The sequence below is a fragment of the Hylaeus anthracinus genome, unplaced genomic scaffold, assembly GCF_026225885.1.
Source record: "Hylaeus anthracinus isolate JK02 unplaced genomic scaffold, UHH_iyHylAnth1.0_haploid 11997, whole genome shotgun sequence".
Classification (NCBI taxonomy): domain Eukaryota; kingdom Metazoa; phylum Arthropoda; class Insecta; order Hymenoptera; family Colletidae; genus Hylaeus; species Hylaeus anthracinus.
In genome coordinates this window covers 3,262,535-3,288,071 of record NW_026534344.1, presented here as the reverse complement: position 1 = coordinate 3,288,071, position 25,537 = coordinate 3,262,535, and the positions used below count along the sequence as shown (strand labels likewise).

General features: G+C 36.3%; 2 protein-coding genes across 13 annotated transcripts; one reads left to right on the top strand and one right to left on the bottom strand.

Moving 5' to 3' along the window:
* The first annotated feature begins 140 nt into the window (after window positions 1–140).
* On the top strand, window positions 141–9,701 carry LOC128889411 (activin receptor type-2B). 2 transcript variants are annotated; one of them, XM_054147035.1, is made up of 9 exons: window positions 141–1,476; window positions 2,238–2,428; window positions 2,535–2,712; window positions 2,772–2,926; window positions 3,028–3,407; window positions 3,487–3,673; window positions 3,735–3,872; window positions 3,945–4,076; window positions 4,139–9,701. In XM_054147035.1, the coding sequence occupies exons 1-9, from the start codon at window positions 1,428–1,430 to the stop codon at window positions 4,322–4,324; spliced, it is 1,596 nt and encodes a 531-aa protein (XP_054003010.1). In that variant the 5' UTR covers window positions 141–1,427; the 3' UTR covers window positions 4,325–9,701. The 2 variants fall into 2 exon arrangements, with proteins under 2 accessions (XP_054003010.1, XP_054003011.1); XM_054147036.1 differs by having other exon boundaries at window positions 142–1,476; window positions 2,772–2,911.
* On the bottom strand, window positions 9,287–25,415 carry LOC128889385 (uncharacterized). 11 transcript variants are annotated; one of them, XM_054146967.1, is made up of 14 exons: window positions 24,402–25,415; window positions 22,712–22,754; window positions 15,944–16,094; window positions 15,649–15,862; window positions 15,245–15,340; window positions 14,690–14,927; window positions 14,315–14,616; window positions 12,603–14,244; window positions 12,248–12,534; window positions 12,073–12,178; window positions 11,648–11,990; window positions 11,330–11,570; window positions 10,383–11,254; window positions 9,287–10,119 (listed from the first exon to the last, which is right to left on the bottom strand). In XM_054146967.1, exons 1-14 carry the CDS (start codon window positions 24,405–24,407, stop codon window positions 9,948–9,950), a joined length of 4,713 nt encoding a protein of 1,570 aa, XP_054002942.1. In that variant the 5' UTR covers window positions 24,408–25,415; the 3' UTR covers window positions 9,287–9,947. The 11 variants fall into 11 exon arrangements, with proteins under 11 accessions (XP_054002942.1, XP_054002934.1, XP_054002936.1 ...); XM_054146959.1 differs by lacking the exons at window positions 22,712–22,754; window positions 24,402–25,415 and adding exons at window positions 19,196–19,858; window positions 21,107–21,862; XM_054146961.1 differs by lacking the exons at window positions 22,712–22,754; window positions 24,402–25,415 and adding exons at window positions 19,196–19,800; window positions 21,107–21,862.
* Window positions 25,416–25,537: the final 122 nt, after the last annotated feature.

Here is a 25,537-nt window from a genome sequence, read left to right as displayed (position 1 = left end):
ATCTTTCCTGGTAGATGGCGCTATTTTTATTTAAATTACAGACGCCATCTAGAGTCAAAGATACAAACTAACTTGACTACAAACTTGGGCGTTTTCCCACCGATGGCGCCACTAGTAGGTTAAATATAGCACTTGAGACTATAATAAAAATATGTTCAGAATATAAGTGATTTTATTTTCTATTGTTCAACCAGAAAGCTATTTATTAATAAACAAAAATCAAACAGCAATTCGAAAAGACAAATGGAATAAAAGACGGTGAAAGAGATCCTCTTCTGAATCGATAAAGAATTTGAACCATTTATCAGGGATATCGGCCACAGTCATGTTTTTGGAAATAAAATATTCATAAATAGATGATGAAATCAGGAATTGAACTAACATCATAGATATCGTATAGGATTGGATATTGTGCAAAAAGCATAACAATGTTAGAAGACTCTATACTTCTATACATATCACAAAAAATAACAATTATTATATACAAATAATAACATATATAGCTCGTATTAAATCTATATTTACTGAGGGCCTAGCACACCATTGTTTCCATGTAGTTGTTTTATTACAGAACTATAATTATTGTACACAAACAGCTTCTATTGAATCTATTTATTACTGAGATTCTAGCACACCAATTGTTTTGATCCTATCTCAAGCTACATACGTAGTTGTATATTACAGTTCCTCTTGTTAGTTGAAGAATAGTATTACAAAACGTTACTCCTACTTTGACTAATATCCAATAACAAAGAAATGCGTTTGTTTTTCCCCACTTGTTTTTCATTTATTCCCAATCCAAAGCTTAGCAACAACGCTACAAGTTGCAGCGTAGCGATCAGTTTTGCTTCGAGGTCGTCGTTCTATCGCGACGCATTAGTTTATGATCCATCCTCCCGTGCGTTTCGGACGTCCTTTGACGAATTCGTTCGAGTTTCACGAACTTACGAAACCCATCGGCTCGCGAGTGTCCTCAAACTGTTCTACCTAGATCGTTTGTTCGTCGGTATAATCGTGATCGACGAAAAGTGGCTGGAATCGGTGTGTACGAATGGTGAAAAATGACATAAATCCATGGTGTCCGTGTTCCTGCACGAACGTGGGAGGGGTGAGGAAGAGAGATGTGTCGGTGGATGAATTACTACAATTTGCTTAATAGCTAATAGGAGGGAATTTCTACGTTTCTCCTTTACTTTGATTCGACGCGATTTCGATCTCCACGGGAACCATGGTGCCCTGAAACGCGCATTTTGCGAGGCAGGGGCACACACGTGATGGTGCGGATCACGTAGAAAATAACCCAGATGTGACGGCTAAGCGCGAACCCCGGACCTTGCGCACCAAAGTCCGGCGCTGTAGCCACATCTCGCGAACAACCGTGCACCTAGACTTTAAAATTTCTGGTATGCTTTTGCGATCCGTTCACGATGTCCGCATACGTGACGATACTGCCATATCTCATCCTAGGATTGTTAGGTAATTGCATGTTCCATTATCTTCCGTTCGACAATTGCATCCGCGATGTAAATTACATGCACGATGCGAAAATTCTTCCTGGAGATTGCGATGCTATTTCCGTGACCGATGCGTTTCAAACCGTTAATAAATTCTCCGCACTCGATGGACCGATATTTTGTTTTGTGTTTACATACCGTACATACTCGCTATATGCATGTGAAAAACTATAGTTTGTACGTTTGTTCTGAACGTGTACGATTAACGAATTTACACAAGTTTTTTATACACTTTTTTGTTCTGGATATGGTACAAATTTCAATGGATTATTTATAGACTTTTACAACTTTGTCAGATTTGTTATAAATAAAATGTAGAATTTGGAGAATTTATTACAATGCAAATATGAAAAACTGTGTACTATTATTCAAAATATTATTCTAGAGCTTAGAAATGAAATGGATTTTAAAATTATTTTTAAAGCAATATTCTCAACATTGAAATTGTATCCAACTCTGTACATGTACATAGAATGATAAAATATGCACTTCAGATTTTTTTGTTTACATGTGACTTATTTAATAACCTTTATGAATAGTGTTTACATCTCTGTTACTGATTTCCTGTTAGTAGCATTAAACATGTACCACTCATTGTACCTTAAAGGGTAATTTAATAAATTATTTTATATATTTGTATAGTTGATATTTTTTCATTTCTGTATTGTAACACAAACTGTCATTTGTTAATGTTAGATATTTGTAAAAAATTATCAATTTTAGGACCTACCTTAGGACACGATGTCAAGGGTTCCTCGGTTTGTGAATTTTACAATGAAACCTTATGTACAGAATCCCAGCAGGAATGCTCAGGAAAAGAAGAGTGTGGTCCTCATGACCCAGGGAAAAGAAACCACTGTTATGTACTGTGGCAGATTGATAATGCTACAAAAAAATCTATAATTAAATTAAAGGTATATGATGTATTTGTATTATGCTGTACCAATCAGGCCTTTATCTATAATATTTACCTTCTAATTTATCCTTCCATTATTGAGAAGCTGTTACCATAAATTTCAGGGATGTTTTTTGGACAGCAATGATTGCTATGATAGGCCACATTGCATTGAGAACAGTGCAGAAAGGAAGAAGGAATTATTTTTCTGTTGCTGTGATGGCAACATGTGTAACCAGAATTTCACATGGGATCCTCACCCAACTTCTTCTTCTAAACCTATCCAACCCTCTGTTATACGAGGTATGCATTTATTACAAATAATAACATAATTAATCTACATTCTTATTCTTATGTTTTAGAATCGGAGCCTGTTCCAAACACAGAACAACAAATAATAACACTCGTTTTATCAATATCTATACCCATGCTCCTTCTCGCTATTATTTTGCCATTTTTATATTGGTGCTATCGACGTAGAAAGTTGGGATATTTCAACGAGGTTTGGAAGACATATGTACATAATGTTAAACTATTAAACGTTTTATATCTTTTGTTTTGGTCATGTACGGTAAACCACGCTTGACGTATAATCCTAACACAAAGTAAATTTCATAGGTACCCACGTTAGAGCCTCTTCCATTGCCGCAACCATCTCCCAATTTGGGACTACGTCCGATTCAGCTTTTGGAGATCAAAGCTCGTGGTCGTTTTGGAGCAGTTTGGAAAGCACAATTGAAAAATGAAATTGTCGCTGTCAAAGTGTTTCCTATACAGGACAAACAGTCCTGGCAGACTGAACAAGAAATTTTCAAACTAGCGCATATGGATCACGAAGATATATTACGTTTTATAGGCGTTGAAAAAAGAGGGGATAATTTACAAGCTGAATTCTGGTTGATTACCGCGTACCATGAGAAAGGATCGCTATGCGATTACTTAAAGGCAAATGTTGTTACATGGCCTGAGATGTGTAGAATAGCAGAATCCATGGCAAGGTAACGCTTGAAGCGTATTTTAAAAATATTTCTTACATTTCGGATTTAGTACTAATACAATAATGACTAATTGTAACAGAGGTTTAATGCACCTACACGAAGAAATTCCAGCCAATAAAGCGGATGGTTACAAACCTGCTGTTGCTCACAGAGATTTTAAATCGAAAAATGTTCTCCTTAAAGCTGACATGAATGCCTGCATAGCAGACTTTGGTCTAGCACTGATATTTCATCCTGGAAAACCTTGTGGTGATACACATGGACAGGTACGCTTATCGTATGCTTCGTGTAACATATTAAACTTGATTAACATTTGACTGCTTTTAGGTTGGAACAAGAAGATATATGGCACCAGAAGTTTTAGAAGGTGCAATTAATTTTACAAGAGACTCGTTTTTACGTATTGACATGTACGCTTGCGGGCTTGTGCTTTGGGAGTTAGCTTCGCGATGCACCGTGCAAGATGTAAATTTTTATTTATGTATTTTTTAAGATATGTCGTTGATTGTTACATTATATTGTTTTTATCTACTCTAGGGACCAATCGGGGAGTATAGATTACCATTTGAGGACGAAGTTGGTCTTCATCCAACATTGGAAGATATGCAAGAGAGCGTGGTGCATAAGAAGGAAAGGCCGCTCATTTTAGAAACATGGCGTAAACACCCTGTAAGTAAATTCTCGAAGTATCAAAGAGAATACCTAATTTTAATCAATTCCTTCATCATTAGGGACTTCAATCAATTTGTGATACAATGGAAGAGTGTTGGGATCATGATGCAGAAGCGCGTCTTTCAGCTTCTTGTGTGATGGAAAGAGTTGCTACACTAAGTAGGACGCTTGTTTTAAATTCGTCGACGTTGATAAGAGTTGATAATACCAACGAGACTATCACCACTAAGGAATCTAGTATGTAGTTAATCTACGTGTATTATAGCTTTAGTTACATTGCACAACCATTTTCTGTATCATAATTTTTACGTATACATCAATGAGGAATGTTGAAATATTGCATGTCATTTTTTGTATCATTATTCTTTGCTTTTAACTTTCTCTTTTTTTGTAAGAATTTTATATTTCACATTAACGTAACTCGATCATATAACATATTTGTGGATTAGATAAAGTACGAAGTAAAAATATTTTTACGAGGACAGTTTTTTTAATTATTTCTATTTATTAGACGATATATGGTATTGATCTTATAACACTTATCGTAACCTCTCATATTTACGATGTTTTCGTGTATATAATTAATGTTGTTTACATTGTGTAATCAGTGCTTCATACCGAATATTCAGTTTGTTATCCATCAGTAGCTTCATTAACATTAACACAGAATATTAAATCGTATAAATGAGTAATTAGTCATAAATTAAGTATTAATAGCGCGAAAGACAGTTTTATTATTAAAGGTTCCTAGATTTTTTATGTTCGAAAACATTTACGTTTTACGCATGATTACCAATGGAAAATAAAATACAATTAAAAAGTTTTTCGTACATGCAGTATTACTGACAAATATGAACAATGAAATTTATACTCTTTATTTTATATTATAATTACTTCCATTTTAGTGTATAAAATGGAATTGAATATGTATGTAATACGTTATGTTTTCTCTTTCTTTTTTTTTTCTAAACACGGAATGATTACATTCCTCATTGATGTTAGCAACCATGCAATGATTGTTCAGAGATAACAAAATGGATAAAACACTAGCCAAGTGAATTTCAATGAAAGACTTTTATCTGTAAAATCGTATCATATGTGAATTGTTACAAAGATGACTCAACAACCTTATACAAAGTACCTGGTAGGAACAGTCGAGTTAACTGATTGGAAGCCATGAGGAATTTATTAGGATTTCGCGCGAAATAAATGAGCTACTCCGATTATTTTGCATTTTGTAATATATAGTATTTAAGATGACTAGCTTACTTCACGGAATAAGATGTTCTCCATGAACTAATTTTATTTAATCATCACTTTAATTGGCAATGGAAAATAGTACATATTGAAATTAAATTCATATTGGAATATGTTTTTATCTATAATGAATACGTATCTTATAAATATAGTAACTTCCTGTATCGATTCTTAGTATCGTACGTTACGAAGATTTATATCGAAAAATCAAAATTGGTGTTGTGTAAGAGAAGTTCATGGATTAAATTTGACCGTGTGAAGTAACAGTCTTCCTTTTACATTTTGCTTCAATTGTGCTAGTTTCTTTACGGACGTATACAATTTTGTGAATGAAGATAATTCGCCAATTCGTGTACACATGATCTAACCTTGAAACAAGTCTTGCATCCAGTGTACATACAACGGACATGTAAGACCTTACATACGTGATTATTATATATTATTTATGTATTAGAAATATTTAATGAAGCGGAGCATCTTGTTTGAACCAGCTTTCTACAGTTCACATAATATAATTTGTCGGTGATCGAAAGCGTTTTTAGAGTGTCTGTTTATTTTTAGTTTATATATTAAAGTTTAAATAATTTTACATTAATTGAATCCAATTAATATTGGATAATTAACAAGAGCTGACAAGTTTAATGTTTTCTGATAATAGCTTCTACAAGTTTTAATATTCTTCTAAGAATGTAAAATTTTATGTCAGTTTTCATTGTCCTGCCAACTTGTTTATATTAAAGACTGTATCATCAGACTGGATAAGTTTTCAAAGTATTTGCAAAATACTTTAACCAATCATGTATCCGTAGTAATTTTACTCAGAAGAAATGAATTATATCTGTTAGTATGGCATTAGTACCCTTAGCTGGTAAATAACTGCAGAATGTAGATGAGTTCAAAATGATTACAATTTAAATATTCGTTCGTCGAGCAGTCAATAATAATACTCCAAAACAGGCATGTCCACGAGTAAAGCTTCCCGTAAGAAAAAGCGACGAAATGTTGGTATTTAGTTTGGACATGCTTATTCCAAAATTTATCACATACAACTTTTTCTGAATTAAATCTCATAGTGCAAAGACACCATGGCGATTCAAGATGCACGTTTCGGATAACTCAGTTTTATTTAAGATGTGGTTTCAATGAGTCAATTTAAGTACGTGATTCCCTTTACTTGCTCTGACTTTTCTTTAATTAGAGCAACAATAACAAAGAGATTTGCTTTAAATTAGAAATAATTTAAATACAATAGTATAACGAACTTATCTTATTTGAAGCATGAGTAAGCCATTGGATTTCAAAATACTAAATTTCTTTTTAGAGAGTACAATTGTACTGCAAGCTGTGATAATAATTACGTGAATTAATGTAATGACATAACTAAGGCCTAAGTCTATTTCGAATATTGCCCATAATACACTTGTAATTTCTCAGAGCAAGTAAAGGACAGCAAGTTATTTTATCTTTGATACTGGACTTTAACAGTGCCAAAAGGTTAATAATATATGCACACATTAGAGCTTCTTCATCTTTGTATATTCATTTCTAGCTATGTAAGACACATTGAAATCGGTAACGTGTACCTATTAATCTTTAGTACATGATGTTATAAATGGTGAATTAACCCATAATTGATCATGTAATATTACGTTTATTTTATAGAAACGCAGATCTTTATGTATGATATTCATCTTTACAATGCAATATAAGTATAATAATGTTAAGCAATCGGAGAACCATAGAGCACAGAGTTTATTTAACAGTTACCTTAAATAGTCGATTACACAATCTTGCACATCAGAGTTAATTATGGGTTAATTGCAACACTATCTAGATTTAAACGATTTTTGGACTTTTACATATCGAAAAAGCAGACAACTGCATCCTTTAAGAAAATTCCATTATAAATCTTATTATTTCATATATATATATATACTGTATATGTTGAAAATCTCATTTGTAAAATTCATGTAATAAGAACATTCTAAACTCATCATTGCTAATTGTTGTGTAATTCGAAAGAATCTTCGTGTGAAAAGTTGGGAAGCAATGCATTTAACAGAAATATCAGTCTGTTAAGGTGAGACTGAAATATGAATAAAGTGTTTGTTTACAATAAAAGAGAACAAAATCTTTTCAATTTCACGATCTCATGTATGGATTCAATAGAGAGCAATGATGAGGTAATATTTTGAAACTCCTTGTACGGTCTGCCTCACGGATTCGTGGTACCTCGAGAAAATCATTAACATCAGCACCAATCGAGATGCCTGCCTGAAAGGCATTTCAATTAGTGTTGGAGTTGATTACTTTCTCTTGCTAGAATCACTATGGCTGATCGTATATACATAGATAGATACACAAGTCATAGACATGCATACAATGTATCATGCTATATTGCTTGTCTCATACTAAATCATATCCCATCAGTATATATGGAAGTTAGGTTTTAATATTGACAGTACCATAATGGCATTCCAGTCACATATAATATACTGTATATTAATGTACATCAATATTGTAATCTGTGAGTTTTAGCATATACAAATTCTTACTGATATCAACATTGCAGGTATAGTGAAAATTTTGATTAAAAATTGGATGTTATTATATACTTATATAATTTTCGAATTATAATTCTTTCAATTCTCAAACTTTATACGAAATTCTGTGAACAAACTACAAAAATTTAAAAAAATGCTACTTTCATCAATTAATTATATCGAGTTGCAAAAAATTCTTCATCTTGTAAGATATAGAATACCTGTTCAAATCATGTTTGTAAATACAGCGAATGTCTTTTGTAATTTAGCATTAAAGTATCAAAATACTTCCAGTTTCATAGTAAATTTGATATCACACGTAACATATTATGTCACTTGATATCACTATCTATTTCCGCTACTGTTATCGTCATTATCGATAGACAATTTCGAGCAATTGATTACATAGTAATTTTTTATAAACCTTTGTTTAATCGCATATTCTCTTTTAATTACATTGTATTATAGTATAGACTAACCAGATATGCCCTGTCTGCATCTAGTCTAACATAATGAAAAAAAGAACTGTAAATAAAAATTTAGTAAGATGTAATTTAGAGATAAGATTATTAAAGAAACAAGTAATTTCTTAATTATCGTTTAAAAGTAATGTGACTCATAGCAATAGAATGTTCCTACGCACATTGGATGTAACTGTTTTCAAAATTATATTAATTGATAACAAATTTTTGTAACAATGGCCTGAGAAATTTTTATAAAACGAGTGCGCAGAAACGTTACTTTACGCTACGAATAAAGTGTACTAATTCTAGCACATCATCTTTTTCATAGAATTATATGAAAGGTGTGTTGATTACAGAAAGTTCCTCAGAATATAAAATGATTATAGTATCGATCATAGACATTAACATTATAAAAGAGGGAATAAAAAAAGCGGTGCTTGAAAAAATAGTGTAACATTTTTTAACATTCAAACATGTAATAATAACTTCATCTTTGTTTTAGAAAATATCAGTACTAATACGTTCGAAATGAAAACAAATTACCATTTATCATATCATTGTGATTATTCTGTAGTATCGATTTATTTTTTCTATAATCATAAATGCACAGTCGAACACAAATAAAATAATAACTATTTTAGTTAGCTGGGCAAGAAACATTGGTCTACCAAGTATTATTAGAAATGGGAACATATTTAAAAAGTATATTTAGTAAATGTGGTGTAATTGTATAAACATATATCGACCAACACGTTTTCTTTTATTTGCCAATTGTATTAGTGGAAATTATACTCGTCAAATACATAAGTACTCCTTTCAGGTTTTGTTTTATTTCTGATTTTATTCGCTGCATATAAAATAATTGAAAGCCTTTACTTTCTGTTCGTACTTCTCTAGTGTCCTAAATAAACAGGTTGCCTTACAGGAAATATACAGGGACAAATGCAATTACAATTTTAGATTTTATTTGATTATACAGTATGTCGTCGCATACTAAAGAATACATGCAGCAAGTAAAAAAATGTGGTTGTTGCGAACCACAAGCGCGCGATGTAATAATTTATACACCAGGTAAAACTAAATGAGATACTCGTTAAACGTGCGACGTTACGGAATAGATACGAATAAAATATAAGTTACAACGGTAAAAATAAAATTCAACGTTATCGCACATTCGCATTAATAAACTTACTCGCCTATACACTATGATCACAGTTACATTCATAATAATTATAAGTTATTACATGTCATTCTCGTCTTTATCATTATTATCATCATACTTTACTGTATATATGTACATTCTGGTTATAAATAGGTGTATGTTCAATTAATTAAATATAATCTGGTTTGAATGCCTATGACTAGTGATACCTATTTTCTTACCGATGACGTTATGAGTGATAATACTATCGCAATTCGATATAAATGAAGCTTCAAACAATTACAGATAATTACTATGCCATACTTTAGAAACAATTCTATGCCTCTCCTTTGATACACTGTACACATTTATCCCCAATATCATCGAATATCTTCATGGTTGTCGAAGTCTTATATAACTTTGTCTCACTTAAATTATCTCTTTACCAACACGAAGTGTAGGGCTAAGTCTGAATATTATACACACACATCCGCGGTACCAAACCTTTCCGATCACCTCTTGCGCACAATAACCACTTATTATCTACTTCGAGAATTACTTTCAACTTCTCACCTTCTCCAAACGCCAGATGTCCGTTATCTGACGGACTTCTGTGTGTAAGTGTGCGAACTTCTCTGGAATCGAGATTCGCGAACTGTTATTTTACTAATCTATAAAAAGAAAACAGAAGAAACAACGAAACGTTAAGCAACAAAACTATGAACGAAAAATTTGAATGCACTAAAAAACAAGAATGGTAGATTCTACGAGAGCTAATTAAAACGCATAATGAAATTAAGAAATATACAGAATTCTACGATTATCAACTACTACTTCATCTAGAATCTACAAATTGAGGTTTAATCACTTGATGAGAATAAAATTTCTCTGTACTTACTTAAGTGGTTTCTTTGAGGGGGGATTTTTCGTAGCGGTGGTGGTAGTTGGTCGTGGTAAAGATGTAGATGCTGCTCGTCTCTGCGGGGATACTACGTTCTTCTCTTTTGACATTACCCCATACGACTTGTAAGGTAGAGAGCTAGGTCGCGTCAAATGAGTTCGCGTCGTCCCTACAACCTCCTGATCCACTCTGCTAGTACGCTTTGTTACTTCTTTGCTTCTTAATTCTACAGATTTTTTTGGTACAGTTTTCGCCGTCGAAAATAGAACAGGTTTCTTCAAAGATGGAATTCCCGAAACAGGAGATTTTGTATTCTTAGCGGTTCCCGATATTGCGCTCAACTGCTTTACTGGTGACGTAAGGAGCCTAGGTATTTTAGATTTTCCTAAACTCGTAGGCGTTCTGGTTGGCGATAAAGGCGACGGCATTACTGGTTGGGTCTTCGTATCCTCCTTTCCACCCATTAGCTCCCATTTTTCTTGAAGCTTTCTAAATTTCACTTCTCCAGGTATATTGTCTTCGTCGTCAGTTTTAGTTTCTGGACTATGAGATTTTATAGATACAGGATGATGCTTATTCGCTGCGCGATTTAGCGGCGAATGTTCTAAACTATCGGTATAATCTTCAGAATCTTCGGAAGCCAGTTTATCGAGAGCGCGGAATACTTTCGAACCTATAGGATTGCTTAAACGTTTCTTTACAATTTCCATGTCTGGCTTATGCGCACCGCCAGACTTATCGTCGTAGTTGCTATAAGCGACGCAAGATCTTGGACGTACTTTTCTTGGACTAGAAACCATTGCACAAACGTCCGCTTTATCAAAATGATGTTCCTTCGGAGGAATATCAACGTTCCTGAAGTTTACGGTCTGTAAATTTATACGATGATATTTAGTAACAAAAGCTGCAACGACGAATATTTGGAATATTCTAATGATACTCACGTTTATATTATGATTATTTAAATTCCCGAAACTATTATGAAGCTGCCGATACTGATACAAAAGATCAAGCTGAAATGGGCAAAATGCAAGAGGATTTAGAATGTACAAGAGGGCGTCGACAACTTCTCGTGCATTTGCATTGGCTAAAGCTCCTACGAATAAACTGTTAGTATTGTAATGTTTTCTTAAGATGGATTCCCTTGTACACAAGTATGCAAACCACGCATCTAAAGCTCTTAAACTGAAAAAAGAACGGAAAGTATAATTATCATGTAATCATACATATGTCACAAATATCATGACACCACGTCAACTTACTTTAATAAACCAAATACAAATGCATGGAATTTCAACATTCCTTCCGTAATAACATCTTCGCCATTAATTTTTTGTACTAATTCGTTCAACGTCTTGGTAAGTGGACCTTGTTGAGAAGATGCTTCGACCACCTGCCACACGCTATTCGTTATTGGTCCAAATGTAGAATTCAAGTGTGGTTTCAATCCATCCGACATGATGGCATACAAAGCCGGACATAAATTACTAAGACAGATTTGAGCACATTCATTTTTATCACTGTAATTTTGTCTACTATGGTTAGACTCGCCGTTCCAATATTTTAATAATGAATCCACTGCTTTATTTGCCGACAATATCATCTCTGAAAATTTATGTACGCGTGTTAAAAGACTGTTAACACAGTTATTTAAAAAAAAAAAATGTAAGAATTTGTAATATATTACTTCTCTTCTCGTCTAAATCTAATACTTTAGGTTCAGGACTCGCATCCCCCCTTTCTTCCGTAACGGCACAATTTTTAATTTGCTCGTTTGCGTTTAAGTTATTGGGCTGAAATGAAGGTTTATATAATATACAATTTAATACGAAAACTAACGTGGAACTTATGCTTCAAATTACCTTATTATCTAAGTGTTTTTTCCTTTGGTTTACAGCAAAACTGACAGTCTTTTTCTGTGATTCTATCATATCGGGAGTTTTGGTAACATCTTTGTTCATCCTGAGAGCTAGAAACTTTCTTACATATGACCGTAATTTAACATCATGATCATCTGTATCTCCGTCGCTACTCTGCGATGAGAAACCGCTACGTTTCAAATATTCTTCCAACTGTTTTACATCATCCTCACTATTTTCCAAATTTTCAGTCTCTATGTCTCCCATACTAGCTGTTTCATTGACTCTCTCTATAAAATCCAAGAAAATATGACTAAGCTGTAAAAGATAGCAAAATAGATGCTGAGCGATTATTTACCTGTATGATATCTTTCTTCCGTTTCATCGACGTCTTTTTCTGAATCAATAATTCTTCCACGACACAATAATTGCAGATCATTGTTCATGTAATATGGTTCTTGCAAAGACATTCGTTTATTCGCTTCGGGAGATTGATCCTCTATTTCTTCTACATCTCCCATTTCAAACATGCTGTATCTTTTGCTCGCAGAAACCTTATTCTTTCTTAAAATACTTCTGGGTAAAGGTGGTCTTGGTGGCACTTTTCCGTTACTAAAGTCCGATTCGCGATCTCCATGTGGTAACGAGATCGATCGTTTTGGAAGAGACGGGCAGCTTGTCTTCGTCTTGCTAACTTGTCTATGGACCTTTTTATCATTACTTACTAAACTGGCCTCAGAACTAATACTATCGTAACGGTAAAGATATAATGGATTGGTTGCATTGTTCGACGTTTGCTGGTTCGTCGAAGAATCGGTTAATATCGTAGAAGAACCTCGATATCCAGATGACGGCTGTGTCGCGGTGCTACTAGTGGAGGATGTGTTATTTGATATGATGTCACTCATAGGACGAGCTTTATGACGCATCGGGGGCGATAAACAAAACAGAGGCTTTTTCGTTTCTTTGTTAATATTGATATGCCGCGAGACTTCTGGCACATCGTGCAAAATTCTCTTGTACTCGGTAGGCAAAAGGAATGTCAACGACTCCCAGTCTTTAACGTGAGAAAATCCACGTTGGCGCAATGCATCTATATCGGTACAGGAGAATGGTCTACCACCAGATCTACCAGTATGTTTCCAATTCGTTTTATTTTTCCCGAAGCATTGCGGTTTTAAGGCTACGTTATTCAACTTTGCGTCTTTGAGATTAAGAAAAGATAAATCGGGTAATGCGTAATTTGGATATACGACGTAAACTGGCTTTTTGTTAACAATTGTTTCTTTCAATGATGGATTTTCTTTCTCTTCGGTTGGCGTAAATACTAGAGACGTTTGAACTCCATTATCCTCTGTTTCGGCTATTGCTTGAATACCCGTTGTCTTGCAAACTGGATAGTTCTTTTCTAATGATCGAATCCACGCAACTTTCCGCTGATGGTCAAATGTATTAGGAATGACATCGAAACTGTTTTGGACATTATCATTATCATGTGTTAGATCCGATTTAGACATGCTTTCTGATAATTCTTCTACAGACGCTGATAGTATCATCTGATCCTTTTGTTCACTGATTACCGATGAATGTTTTGGAATGTCATTACAACTGTCTTTCTGATTTACTACTTCTTGATTATTGTGATGACCTTTAACCCAATTAATAGAAAAGTCACTTTCTGGGACTTGACACTTCGAGGTATTATTTATATTTTGCCGTTGTATTTGCGTATTCGTATTAGTACCACTATCGCTAGCGCTATTGCTTGTAGGCCATCCATTATCACTAACAGAATCCGATTGATCTAAAGTGAGACTCATTCCTTCTGCACTCATACTCTTTTGTTTCATAAATAATTTAACAAGGCTCAAGTTTTGGAGTTTCTTTCCCGTTGAATTATGTTCGCCGCTGTCGGAACTGTCTTCATTTATAGATCGACTCATCACGGATCCAGAACTCTGTAGCTGTTGTGCATGATTGTTTGATTCAGCCGAATCGACCTATTTAAAAAAATATAAAAGTTTAGTATAAATTATACTGCAAGAATAGAACATTTATTTCAAGACTTACAGAAAAATTAAGAGGTAGATTAAGGTGTTGTAACTGAGTAGCTTTAGTTAGGTCTGGCAAACTCTGACTTCTCTTCGTTATTCCAGACATAATGTTTCCTACACCTTGTAAAAATTCTGGTATAGTGTTATTATTGCCTGAAGGGTGACGAGTCATAATTTTGTTCATAGAAGAATGTTTTAGATTGCTCCATGTAGTATATATTTTAGAATCAGAACATGCCATCGATAAATTTAACGCATTTTTCAAGTCTGTATTTCTATTATAATATGTTTCTGCTGCTTCATAATTTTTTTGTTTCTCTGTAAATAGAATTGCCAACAATATTATATTTGTTTGCTATACCGTATACCCGAGAATCATTCGCTTATGCACCTTGATTTTCGAAGTCTTGAGAACCATCCGAGTACATCGTGATACTACCCTCGAAAGCGATAGTATAGTTGTTTTTATTGTTCACTTGGCACGTAAGCAACATATCTTCGCAGTCCAGAGAGTCAACACTGTAGCTACCCCCCGGTGGTAGCACGGGTGTCTCTTTCAAAGGAGAAAAGAGCAACGATGACTTGCATATGGAAATTGTGTCCGCCGTTGAACAGGCTGAATCTTCTCCCTTTGAATCAAGATATATCGTTATTATAATTTATTTGTTTGTAAATTATCTATCATGCATTTTGCAGAACTAGCAGAGCTTATCTCCATGCATTGTTTAATTGGCAGAACTCGTCTTATTAGCTTAAATGTTTGTAACATCTTTTATGTTTATTGCAGAAATAAATCAGCTTAAATTCATTTCCTTCATTGGCCATGCAGAAGAACTGCAACCAAATTTTATTTTCATTTTAAGCAAAACTCAAGTCCATATAAATTCTTTCTCAATGTTTTCAACTTGGGGCAAAAGGAATTTAACACTTTCAGCCATTGTCATACCTGGCTGCTAGTATGAGGGCTGATAGATGAACCGATGTCAAGCTTTTCCATAACTGATCCAGATATACTGGCATATCGTTCCCTTTGATAGTTAAACTGCCGCGATAACGGAATACAGATTATATTTAGAACAAACTATTTACACAATGCATTGAAGAAACAGGGAATTTTTTATACTATAATGACAAGAAATTAATCAATTAATAGTATCAATAGTATCAATGGGAGTAGGATACTTTCTAAACAAGATTCATCCCAATTTGTCAATGCTTGCTTGTAAATGATCCATGATAAAAGTAATGTGTCTAACAATGATATTATTTAACACATAAAAATGTGAATATTTGCTATCAAAATAAATGATAAATTAATGATAAATATAGGAACACTCTTGTGATATTTACCTCTGAATGCTGAACTGGGTCTGTGCACATAACTGGCAATGCTGTAAGCAATGTATGAATGTCTGCTGTTTGAAAACTTTCCATATCAATTTCTGCCAAGTTAGCATCCAAGTTACGAGAAAGATCATCATAGTAACCCAAATCTTCCCGAGAATACGAAGCAGAGAGCGAGGACAATACACTTGGATGAACATGTAATCCTCCATCTCGGTAGCTAGAATTTTATATGCATAAAATATCAATATAACATTCACCAAGGTTCTACCACACTTATCATAATTCACTGAAAATTTACCCGTAATCAATGAACCACTGATACTCCACATTGTCCTGTACAAATTCAGAACTAATTAAATTATGTTGTATAGAATCTGTTGCAGGATTAGAATTGCAATCAGATCCTGGTGTTTGTGGATCTTCCATCACTGCAGCCCCTTTGCCAGCACCTAAAACACATTATATAACAATGATCAGCAATTGATGAATTTTTTACTTAATAAAAAAGGTAAATAAATAAAGAGCAGGTTATCTTTTACATACACAGAGCATTCTCGAAGTTTTGCAAACATGTTTGCAAGTTTTGGCATTGTAACATTGTAAACTTCGTATTATACGAAGGTACCTATTCTACTTGCAAGAATTACGTGTTTGGATCAAAGTGGAGCATATTTACAATATTTATGAGGCGATCATATTTCATGTCGGATTGATATATATATCGAGGTTTCACAACGTCTTGCGTTTATTGCAAGGAATCTCGTGAAACGACACGCTGTATTTTACAATGATATTGTTGGAGTCATTGTTACAAGGAGTATGACCCTACATGACAACCATTCTATCGATGTAACGCGCGCACAGTGGTAATGTGTCGTGACAACGCACGAATAACAATAATGACATTTCAGTAGCACCGTAGAAGAGGAATCATCGATTTACATAGTTTAATAATCTAGTGATAAGGATGTCAGTGTTCTCCACCTCTCCCGTGCACCATAGAATGTTCACGATAAAGTAGAATCAGTAGAATTGTCAGCCAATGACGTCACACTGAGGTTATGGCGGACGTATTTGAGCAAGTGCGCCCGTGTTCCGTATCGGGAATGATCAAGGCTGCGCGTCACCACACTCTCTTAAGAGGGCGTGTTTAAGGTTAGTTGTCACGTAATAAATAATTAATTAATCGATCGAAACATGTTAATTTTAGATTGGACAATCGACGATATCGAAAAACAAACGTGCAACGCAAAATTATCTCCAAACACATCCTCCGAAAGACCATCCAATGAAAAGACTTGGATCGTCTTTTTAAACACGCACAATTTCGTCAGGATTTTAACCACGTGCGAAAAGTATGGATCACTCGTTCATTTATCATTTTACAACACGATGAAACCATTTGGAGTATTGCGAGTACTTAACGTGGTTCATTCTCACAATTTTATTTTATTACACGTTTAATAAGCTGATAAACTATTGCACGGATATAGATTTAATTATATGATAGCGTTCGATTCCTTTGTTATAAACAATGACTCCTTGTCATTGAATAGATAAATGAATATTCATATTTTGAACACGAGTTGTCAAGCCTACCTCGAAAAATTCTTTTCCATCGCATCGCCACGGTCGCTTGGGATTTGTTCTACGGAAAATATTTACATTTGATAAATTTTAACCGAAAACACTCATGCTCGCGACCATATGGCGACACTCCTCCCGTCACTCATGGTTAGAAATTCATTTTAACTGCACCTATGGAATACGATTGTTCATGCGGCGCATGAGCATTGCCGATCCAGTGGTAAAGGGTGGGCAAAAGGAAATCGGATACAACATGCTTGAATTAAGGTTACGACAACGACACGCTGGAGAGAAGATTTCTTCTTTCAGGATACTCAAGATTATATTTACGTCTGTGTTTTTAAGATCGATAACCAATACGTTACTTAGTCCTTGACATAGGGTTCTTTTAATACGCGTTGTACTCCTGAAAAATGAAAAACAAATGATGTAAACAGAATAACATCAACAAAGATCTCGCTCATTCTTGGTTAGGCATATCGTAGCTTTTCTCGTCGTTGGAAAAATTGTTCAGGGTATTTCGTTTGCAGTGTCGAGGGCATCGGATAATTTTAGCAAAGCGTAGAAGAAGGGAAGCGTGGAAGGAATTGAAGAGCCAAATTTCGCGACTCGACGAAAATTTTACGCGCGAAGCAGCGAAATATAATCCACGAATACTTCGTGCCAAACGAACCGGTTTGTTTGGTTGGCTCGCCGTTTACGCTCAGCGATTTTCCGACGGGACAAGTTAAACGTGCACGGTTTTATTCAATTCGGAAAGAAGTTGACGTTTCCACGAAGAGCGAGTTCTTTCTTCGTTTCTGTTTTTTTTTTTTAAATTCCAAGGAGCTGGGGATCGATTGCCTCGTTCCATAAACGATGCACGAAGAATCGCGGCGAAAGTATGCGGTGTAAACTGCTTGTCCACGTTTCTAAGAATTTCAGCGTTTCTGCAGATGTCGCGTAAATATTTCTCGAGTATCCACGTGTAAAACACTCCCACGGAGTCGTTACCTAAAATAGTGGATCGTTGCAGCAGTTCTGTTCGTTTTTATTTCGTCGAGAGTTCTAGGAAGTTCAAAGTTTTTTTTTTCTTCAGAAAGCTGTTCATTCTCTTGTCAAATTTATTTTTTAACTGGCTGAAGAATGGTTACGAAATTAACGTTTTTAATTCTAAAGAAGCTAGGTCTTAAAAGAAGAAAATTTGGCCAGGAGAAACAGAGGGTCTGGTGGGCCCTTTTTCTCGTGCTCACCCTTGTGGCGTACGTGTCTTATCAGCTTCTCGTATCTGGCAAGGGATGAGTAGACTTTAAATCTTGTCTATACGCCTTATCGTTGACAGCGCATTAGGTTGGGGAATTTTGAGTCATTTGGGAATTCCAGTTAGCCTTATTGTGCAACGCCTAAACTCACTAATCATAAGTATATGTATAGATAAGACGAATTTATTACATAGAACTTTAATATTTTTTTATATTGAGCAATTTTCATTTTGTTTACTTCCCAGAAGTTGTCTAATTCTAATCGCCTTTAATTAAGAAACCTATTTTATTTATAAACGAGCCTGAAAACTTTACCAACGTTTCCGCTTGAAACTACTATGTAACTACCTTTGGCTTCCCGTATCTCCCCTTCAACGTCTATTAGTAATTGGTAATAAGCACATCCTTGAGCGGAATAATACGCAAACTCTCCTAAAGCTGACTATCAATGTGATTAGAGACAAGCAAGGTTAACGAGTACAGAAAAAGGAGAAGAATAAATACACGTCGAAAAAAATTGAACTAAAACTATAACCTTATTAGAACTCGTTTTTGAATCAAGTAAAGGTACGTAAAATAGCACCAACAGATTCTTTCTCCCCAAACTGTACGTATCTGACAAATGACTATTTTCTACTGCACGACAAAGATCGAGATTAGTTTCTGGAGCACAATACGGTGTTAGATATTCGTCACAGGCATAAAGCATATTCATTGTGTACCCTTACGATTGTATAGAAAGCAATTGCACTTCTCATTGGGCCTTCTGTAATATTTTCGTTCCTGTCTCTTGCGTTTGCCGCAGTAAAGATGAGGCGGTCGTGCAGGGGCTTGCAATGGTGGGCTCGTACGGCCCACAGAGAACTCGGCTATTTTCATGATGACGCACAACAAAAGCACTATCATCATTTGTCAATGTTCAGCGTTTTGTTATCCTATTACGTTACAACATAGTAGTAACGCTTGCACGGTGGACAACTATAAAAAACGTTCGACGAATAATCTCTAAAAACGTATGTTTCACGGTTCGAAACTAACAGGCGAAAAATCGAACAAAAAAAGGTCACACAAAGTTTTAACAAACGTCCAAAGTCAAACACGCTAAATCTAGCTCGTCCATCGTTTAAAAGTGTTCACTTTTCATTATTTCAGTCAGCTTCTGGTGTACATTTACCACTTCAAAGTTACATCACGGACGAGAGAAATTCCCGCGTCCGTCACTCTCGTCTTTCGTGATGCTCTCGCACATGAAAGACGTTTGCACTTTGACGAACGAAACACGCGTGAAACAGCGTCGATTACTCCTCTGTATTCCAGCCGATGACACCTTTCAAAGATCCCTTTGTTTACAACACACAGTACTTTGCCTTACGATCTACGCCCCCCTACAATGAAGACGTACCATTGTGATCGAACCCACGTTTCAGTTTTTACTGGTCGGAGAAACGACGTTTATCTGCAGACCCCTCAAGCATGGAAGTCTTTAACCGTTTAACTGCTGTAGACTCGAACACACGTGTTACGAATTGCTCATCGATTTTTAGGATTGTATGGTTATGTGAGGCGTCTTTGAGACATAACCTCAACGATAAGATGTGAAAACGTAGGATCGAACATTAAAAGAAATTATCATGATTGCAGAGATCAAACTTTCGAGAAATTATAAATAACTTTGATTTGATTGTACAAATGAGCACGCTTGTACATTGATATGATAATGACTGGAATGAAGAGTTTTATAGTTCACGACTATATCGATATATTTATCTCGCAGTTTGAGTATTACGTCTAATTTTTTAAATAATTATCCAGCAGTTAAAGTGGTTAAACACCTAAACGTCAAGAGTCTCAATCACTATCGGACTGGAAGTCGCTATTCCGTATACTGATAACGACGAGGAGTGCAGTATCAGTAAGTCGAATATACGAAAACGATTCACGCTAATCGTAATCAGTCGGCTGGGAAATGCTGGTTTATCAACGATACGGAAGATTTGAGAGGAAGAGAGACAATAGCAGGGTATATTTTTGGCGTCGGTCTAATATTCTACGTGACAATAGTAATAGTGGCCGTTACATCAGCAAACGCGCTCAACCGCCTAAATTGCAACAAGTGGCGAAGCAATTGTTTCCAGTTAATCGAACGTTAAGATAACGAGGGTTCGTCGGGCCGATTAACGCGTTCAGATACGGGGAGAAGATGAAAATTGTTCCAACATTGAATCATACTATTTATGGATAGTATTTAATAATATATAATAGATTCTATCTATTACATAACAAAATCGCAAATACTTTATTATTCAAAGTGCATTATAAATTAAAATCGATGATTACGAAATGGCCTAAACGAGTTTTCGAAGTATTACGAGGGTTCTTCTGCCTACGAATACGTCACTGCAAGTCGGAGAAAGCGAACTACGCATGCAACAACATGTTTATCCATTGATAGTCTACCGAATGTCGATAAGGTCGAACGATTTATCTCGCCGGCGATATGGTAAACAATGCACAGGTAAACGTGGCTCATTGCAGTAAGTGCGCGCTTAACGAACCCGTCGTACTTTGCAATAAAGGATATGGACGTAACGACGCGTTGAAACGGAATTAATTCTCTCGTAAGAGCTACATACGATCGAACATTGAGTGGGATTCAAAAAGTCTCGAAACAATTCCTCCGTAAGCCGATACACCAGGCTCGATGGCGATTCATCGATCGAAAACGGGGCGGACCTGTATAGTAACTCACAAAGGGAGAACCTTTCCACGTGAACGTACACAAACACGGCACAAAAATGTCATCGGTGCACCGGATGTTCGCGAACTCGTTAACTCTGGAATTGGTTCGTTCACTGGTGGATCACTGGACACGATCACGCGGTAATTTTCCCTTCGACGTGACCGACGCAACGCGACGGTTGACACGTTGACACAATTGCTCCTCGAACTTAGCCTGGACAGATTGCTTTATCCGTTCAACGATAATAGGCACATTGACCGATAGCCGCGCGATTTTTCCACGTTTATTTTGGCGGAATCAGTTTCTGGACCGCAGTCTGAGTCAGACTGCCCTAACAGCGCGCGTCCTGCGCGGGAGAGCGTTTGCACACGGCACGACACGACGCGGAGTTTAATCTCTATTAATAAATACCCGCTCTGCCTCGGCCAGAATAGAGAGCAGCTCCACTGGCGGCTCATTGAATGCATACGCCGTGTTTGATATCAAAGCTCTTACAAACAGGGGCCAATTTCGAACCCTAATCGATCAGTTTTTTTTTCGATCGAGGCTCGCAGAGAGGGGTACGAGTCGTAATGGACGAGTTGCGATCGAATCGACGCTAGATGGACCATACGGGTCAAAGTGACTTGTAAGCCGCTGAACTTCACGATTTAATAAACAAATAAATGAAATAAGACTGTACAGTTCGGTGCTCGTTATCCTCGTAGATACATAAATTTTACGACGCCGTATATGAAGACTTGTATAGAAATTTTAACTATAGCCTTTAAATTCAGAAGTCGCGCGTTGCTTCTTGTGGAACGGATCGAAGAGAGAAAGGGGGAGGGGATATAACGCATCAACGAGTGTAGATCATGGATGCGGGATCAGATTGGTCTAAATATAAAAAAAAAACTCGTCGAATCGATATGCGTACGGTACGAGTAACGAAGAATTGTACGTATTAGACATTATAATCGGAAAGCATTTAACAAACGCAGCTATCGACGACGCTATAAAGTGTTCTCGTGTTGCAAAGTACAATGGACGATCGACGTAACATTGATTTAGTTTAAAGGGAGCCGTTCGAACCGGCAGACAGAAGTAGGAGGGCCGAAATAATCGCGTTTGCCACAATCGCATTACAGGGTTTTCTTTGTACAGTGTTCTGTAAATGACTTCGGACAAAGGATACCCCTGAGAACCACAATGCAGTTACCTTGAATACTTATAAAGGCATAATAACGAATTGGTAAAGTCACGAGTCTGTCGTTGAACGACAAAAATATTCGCAGCAACGTGGCTCGAGTTAACAACGCAAAATTAGATACAAGAGACGCAGTGTATATTAAATATAAATTGTCAGGAAGACGGTATTCTAAATACAGAGTGGTACGAGAGAAAGAATATATTCAATAAAAGATGGATCCAAGCTACGTCGTTCGGAGATTGATCTGCACTTTAATAAATAGGTCGGGAGAAGTATAAATCTCGGAAATGTATGCGCAACTGAACTCACCAATGCGTTCTCCGTTGCCGCAGACAATATCTGTCGCCAAGGCCTGAAAAATATCGAGTTATTAATTCCGTTGGTCAGAGCATTGCCAAGTAACGTTAGGAAATAGGGGGTACTACTGAATATTTTTTTTTTTTACTGCATTGTGATACATCTGGATTTTCGTATTATAAAATATCCTATCTCAAAGTTCAGCGCTATTCGAGGCGCTAGAGGGTTCGTGTGATGCAACTTCACCCTTGATATTTAAACCGATGTTGCGTGCTGCATAGAAAACTGATATGCCTCATCCGGCAGTGTTTTGAAAAAATAACTTCTTTTCGATACGCGCTTTCAATTATTTTCGACTCGGAGTTTATTTTGCAACGCGACATTCGCATTCTCAAGCTGTTTCGTGTGCAATGCGTTGTAAAACGCAGTGATATTTTCGTACTTCTGCATGCGAAGTGTCTCCGAAAGAAATTGATGCGTTTAAGATAGAGAAGAAAAGAGATGAGATTTGAATAACGATCAAAGGAGGATTGTCGTACGTCAAACGTGACATTGAAGTTGAGTATACGATGCACGTAAGATATAATTGGAGGGTTTAATTATGAAGTCACGACTCATTTGCAACTTTATTACTTTCATTAAGACATCAGCTCTTTCGGTCCTAATTACAAATTTAAAAATACGTTAGAGAACAGAATTCCCAGCGAAAGGATGTACGTATATATCGTTATTATTTATAGAAGAAAATAGCACGATACTAAACATGAAGCTTAAAAAAGATACATGGTTTAACGTTATATATTTCATTCCAAGAAATTTGTGATAAAGACTGGATGAAGTGAAAAATCATTATTTATATCTTAGAAGTTTTTTAAATGTCCCCAAATCTACGTATTCTACGTATACTTGATCGTGTCTCGAAGGGTTTATTAGCCGAGCAACGTGCGCCATAAGAGTTTGTTGGGTATGTGGGTTTCTCTGTTGCAATGCCGAAACGCGTTTTTCTTTCTACGGCCCACATGGCTTTGTTCCATTCTTTCTTTTTCTGTGGGTATATCCATATAAACCTCAGCGAACGAATATAGGCGTCTGACTGCAATTAGCTTTGCAACGATAATACATGTATATGCAGCTGGGAGCGGATTCTCGAGTTAATTTGCAGACACACACAAAACCTCGAGTGCTTCGAGGAACAAGGTCACTGGATCCCAATAAGAGTTCGCGTCTAAATAAGAGCAAGATGAATCATCCACGATACGATTATCATCTGCTGTATGGGCTTTGGAAATTAATCGTTATCGCCATCTCTACGCATCGATACAAACATCTATTAATTGGGGGAATCGTTCTGGCAAAACGTTATCGTTCCAGCAAACGATACGATATACCGTAATAAACTAAGATTTCTTCGAACGTGAATGTTTGCAGTGAACACGATACGAAATGCGAAGGTTCTCGATTAGACGTAACCTTCGCATCGATTTTGCGTATTACAGAGGTCAATGACGTATTAGGTTCAACTATGGCTTAGGAAATGCGTTAAGAAAGAGGAAAAATCGAAAATATCTCGATGGTTATTAGTTCTACGAGCCAGCGACACCGCATTCCTGTCGCTGATCATGTTAACGCGATGAAATAGAGGAACGCCCACGCACTAGGTGTTAGAAAACGAGTCGATATTAGAGACGGTCGAAGTACTCACGTTCATGGTGAAGGGACAGCTGACAGTCGATCCACGTAACACTCAACACCACTGCGAATTATGACATCGCGCGTAGTATCGTTAAAGTAACACCGTACGTTTGCGAACTATACGCATGACACTTTTTAAAAAATCACGAAGACGAACTTTCAGGAATGCATATTCTGAGTCACTCTGCCGAAGAGAGCCCCTCCCTGACTGCAACAACCCCTGTCTAGCTGGCGACGCGCATGCTCCCGAATCCTACTGGTCGTTCACGACGAAAGGGGATGTTTCCGTTCCTCGCTCCTTAGCTTCTCTTCGCGTGCGTGCAATTTTAAGGACTAACGCCCCAACTCGTCGTCGTTCGAATCCACGCGAAGGGCGCGACGATAAGGAACTGTTGGTGGCCTGGCCATCCCTTAACGTTTTAAAGTTACGCTGCGCATGTCCGTGCACCCTCTCCAGCCGACGATGATCGAACAACTGATCCACGCTTTTCTCTCTTTCACACTTTCGGTTCAAATTTGTTTACAAATCCCCTTTGTCGGACCGACTGCCAATGGTGTTACACGCGTATGAGTAATCATTCGACGATAACAGTAAACAAGGAATGATTCTCGTGGCACGATACGATTTCTCAAGGAGAATGAAAGATCGTGCCGCGATTGCAAACCGACTTTGCCTTATATTGATTTTCTACGCTTTGATATCCGTGGACGGAAAGGTTGTTACTTGTTCGCGTGACCTGTACCTTAAGCTTGAAGCATGACTGAACATGAGAGCAATAGTAAGTACCCTAATACAAGCAGCAACCTTATTCAAGACGTTCATCGAAGAAAATTTTACGTATAATAATAAGCATGTTCAAGAAGTAGATTTGTGCGATGACGAAATAGGAATACTTAGACACTGTTGAGTTTAAGGTGAACAAATTAATTGCATAGACAAAAATCGTTCGAATTAGTCGAGTCTTGATTTAAATGTAAACGTAGACAGTAATGAGATTCAAAATTAATCGTAACGAGCACCTTCGTGCGCACGATTTGTTGCGCAACCCGCTCTTCATTTTCTAGAACTTTACTTCGTATTTTTGGCACCGACTTTTTTTAAAACACAAAAACTGTAAGTACTTTCCATTCATATTAGAATTTTCC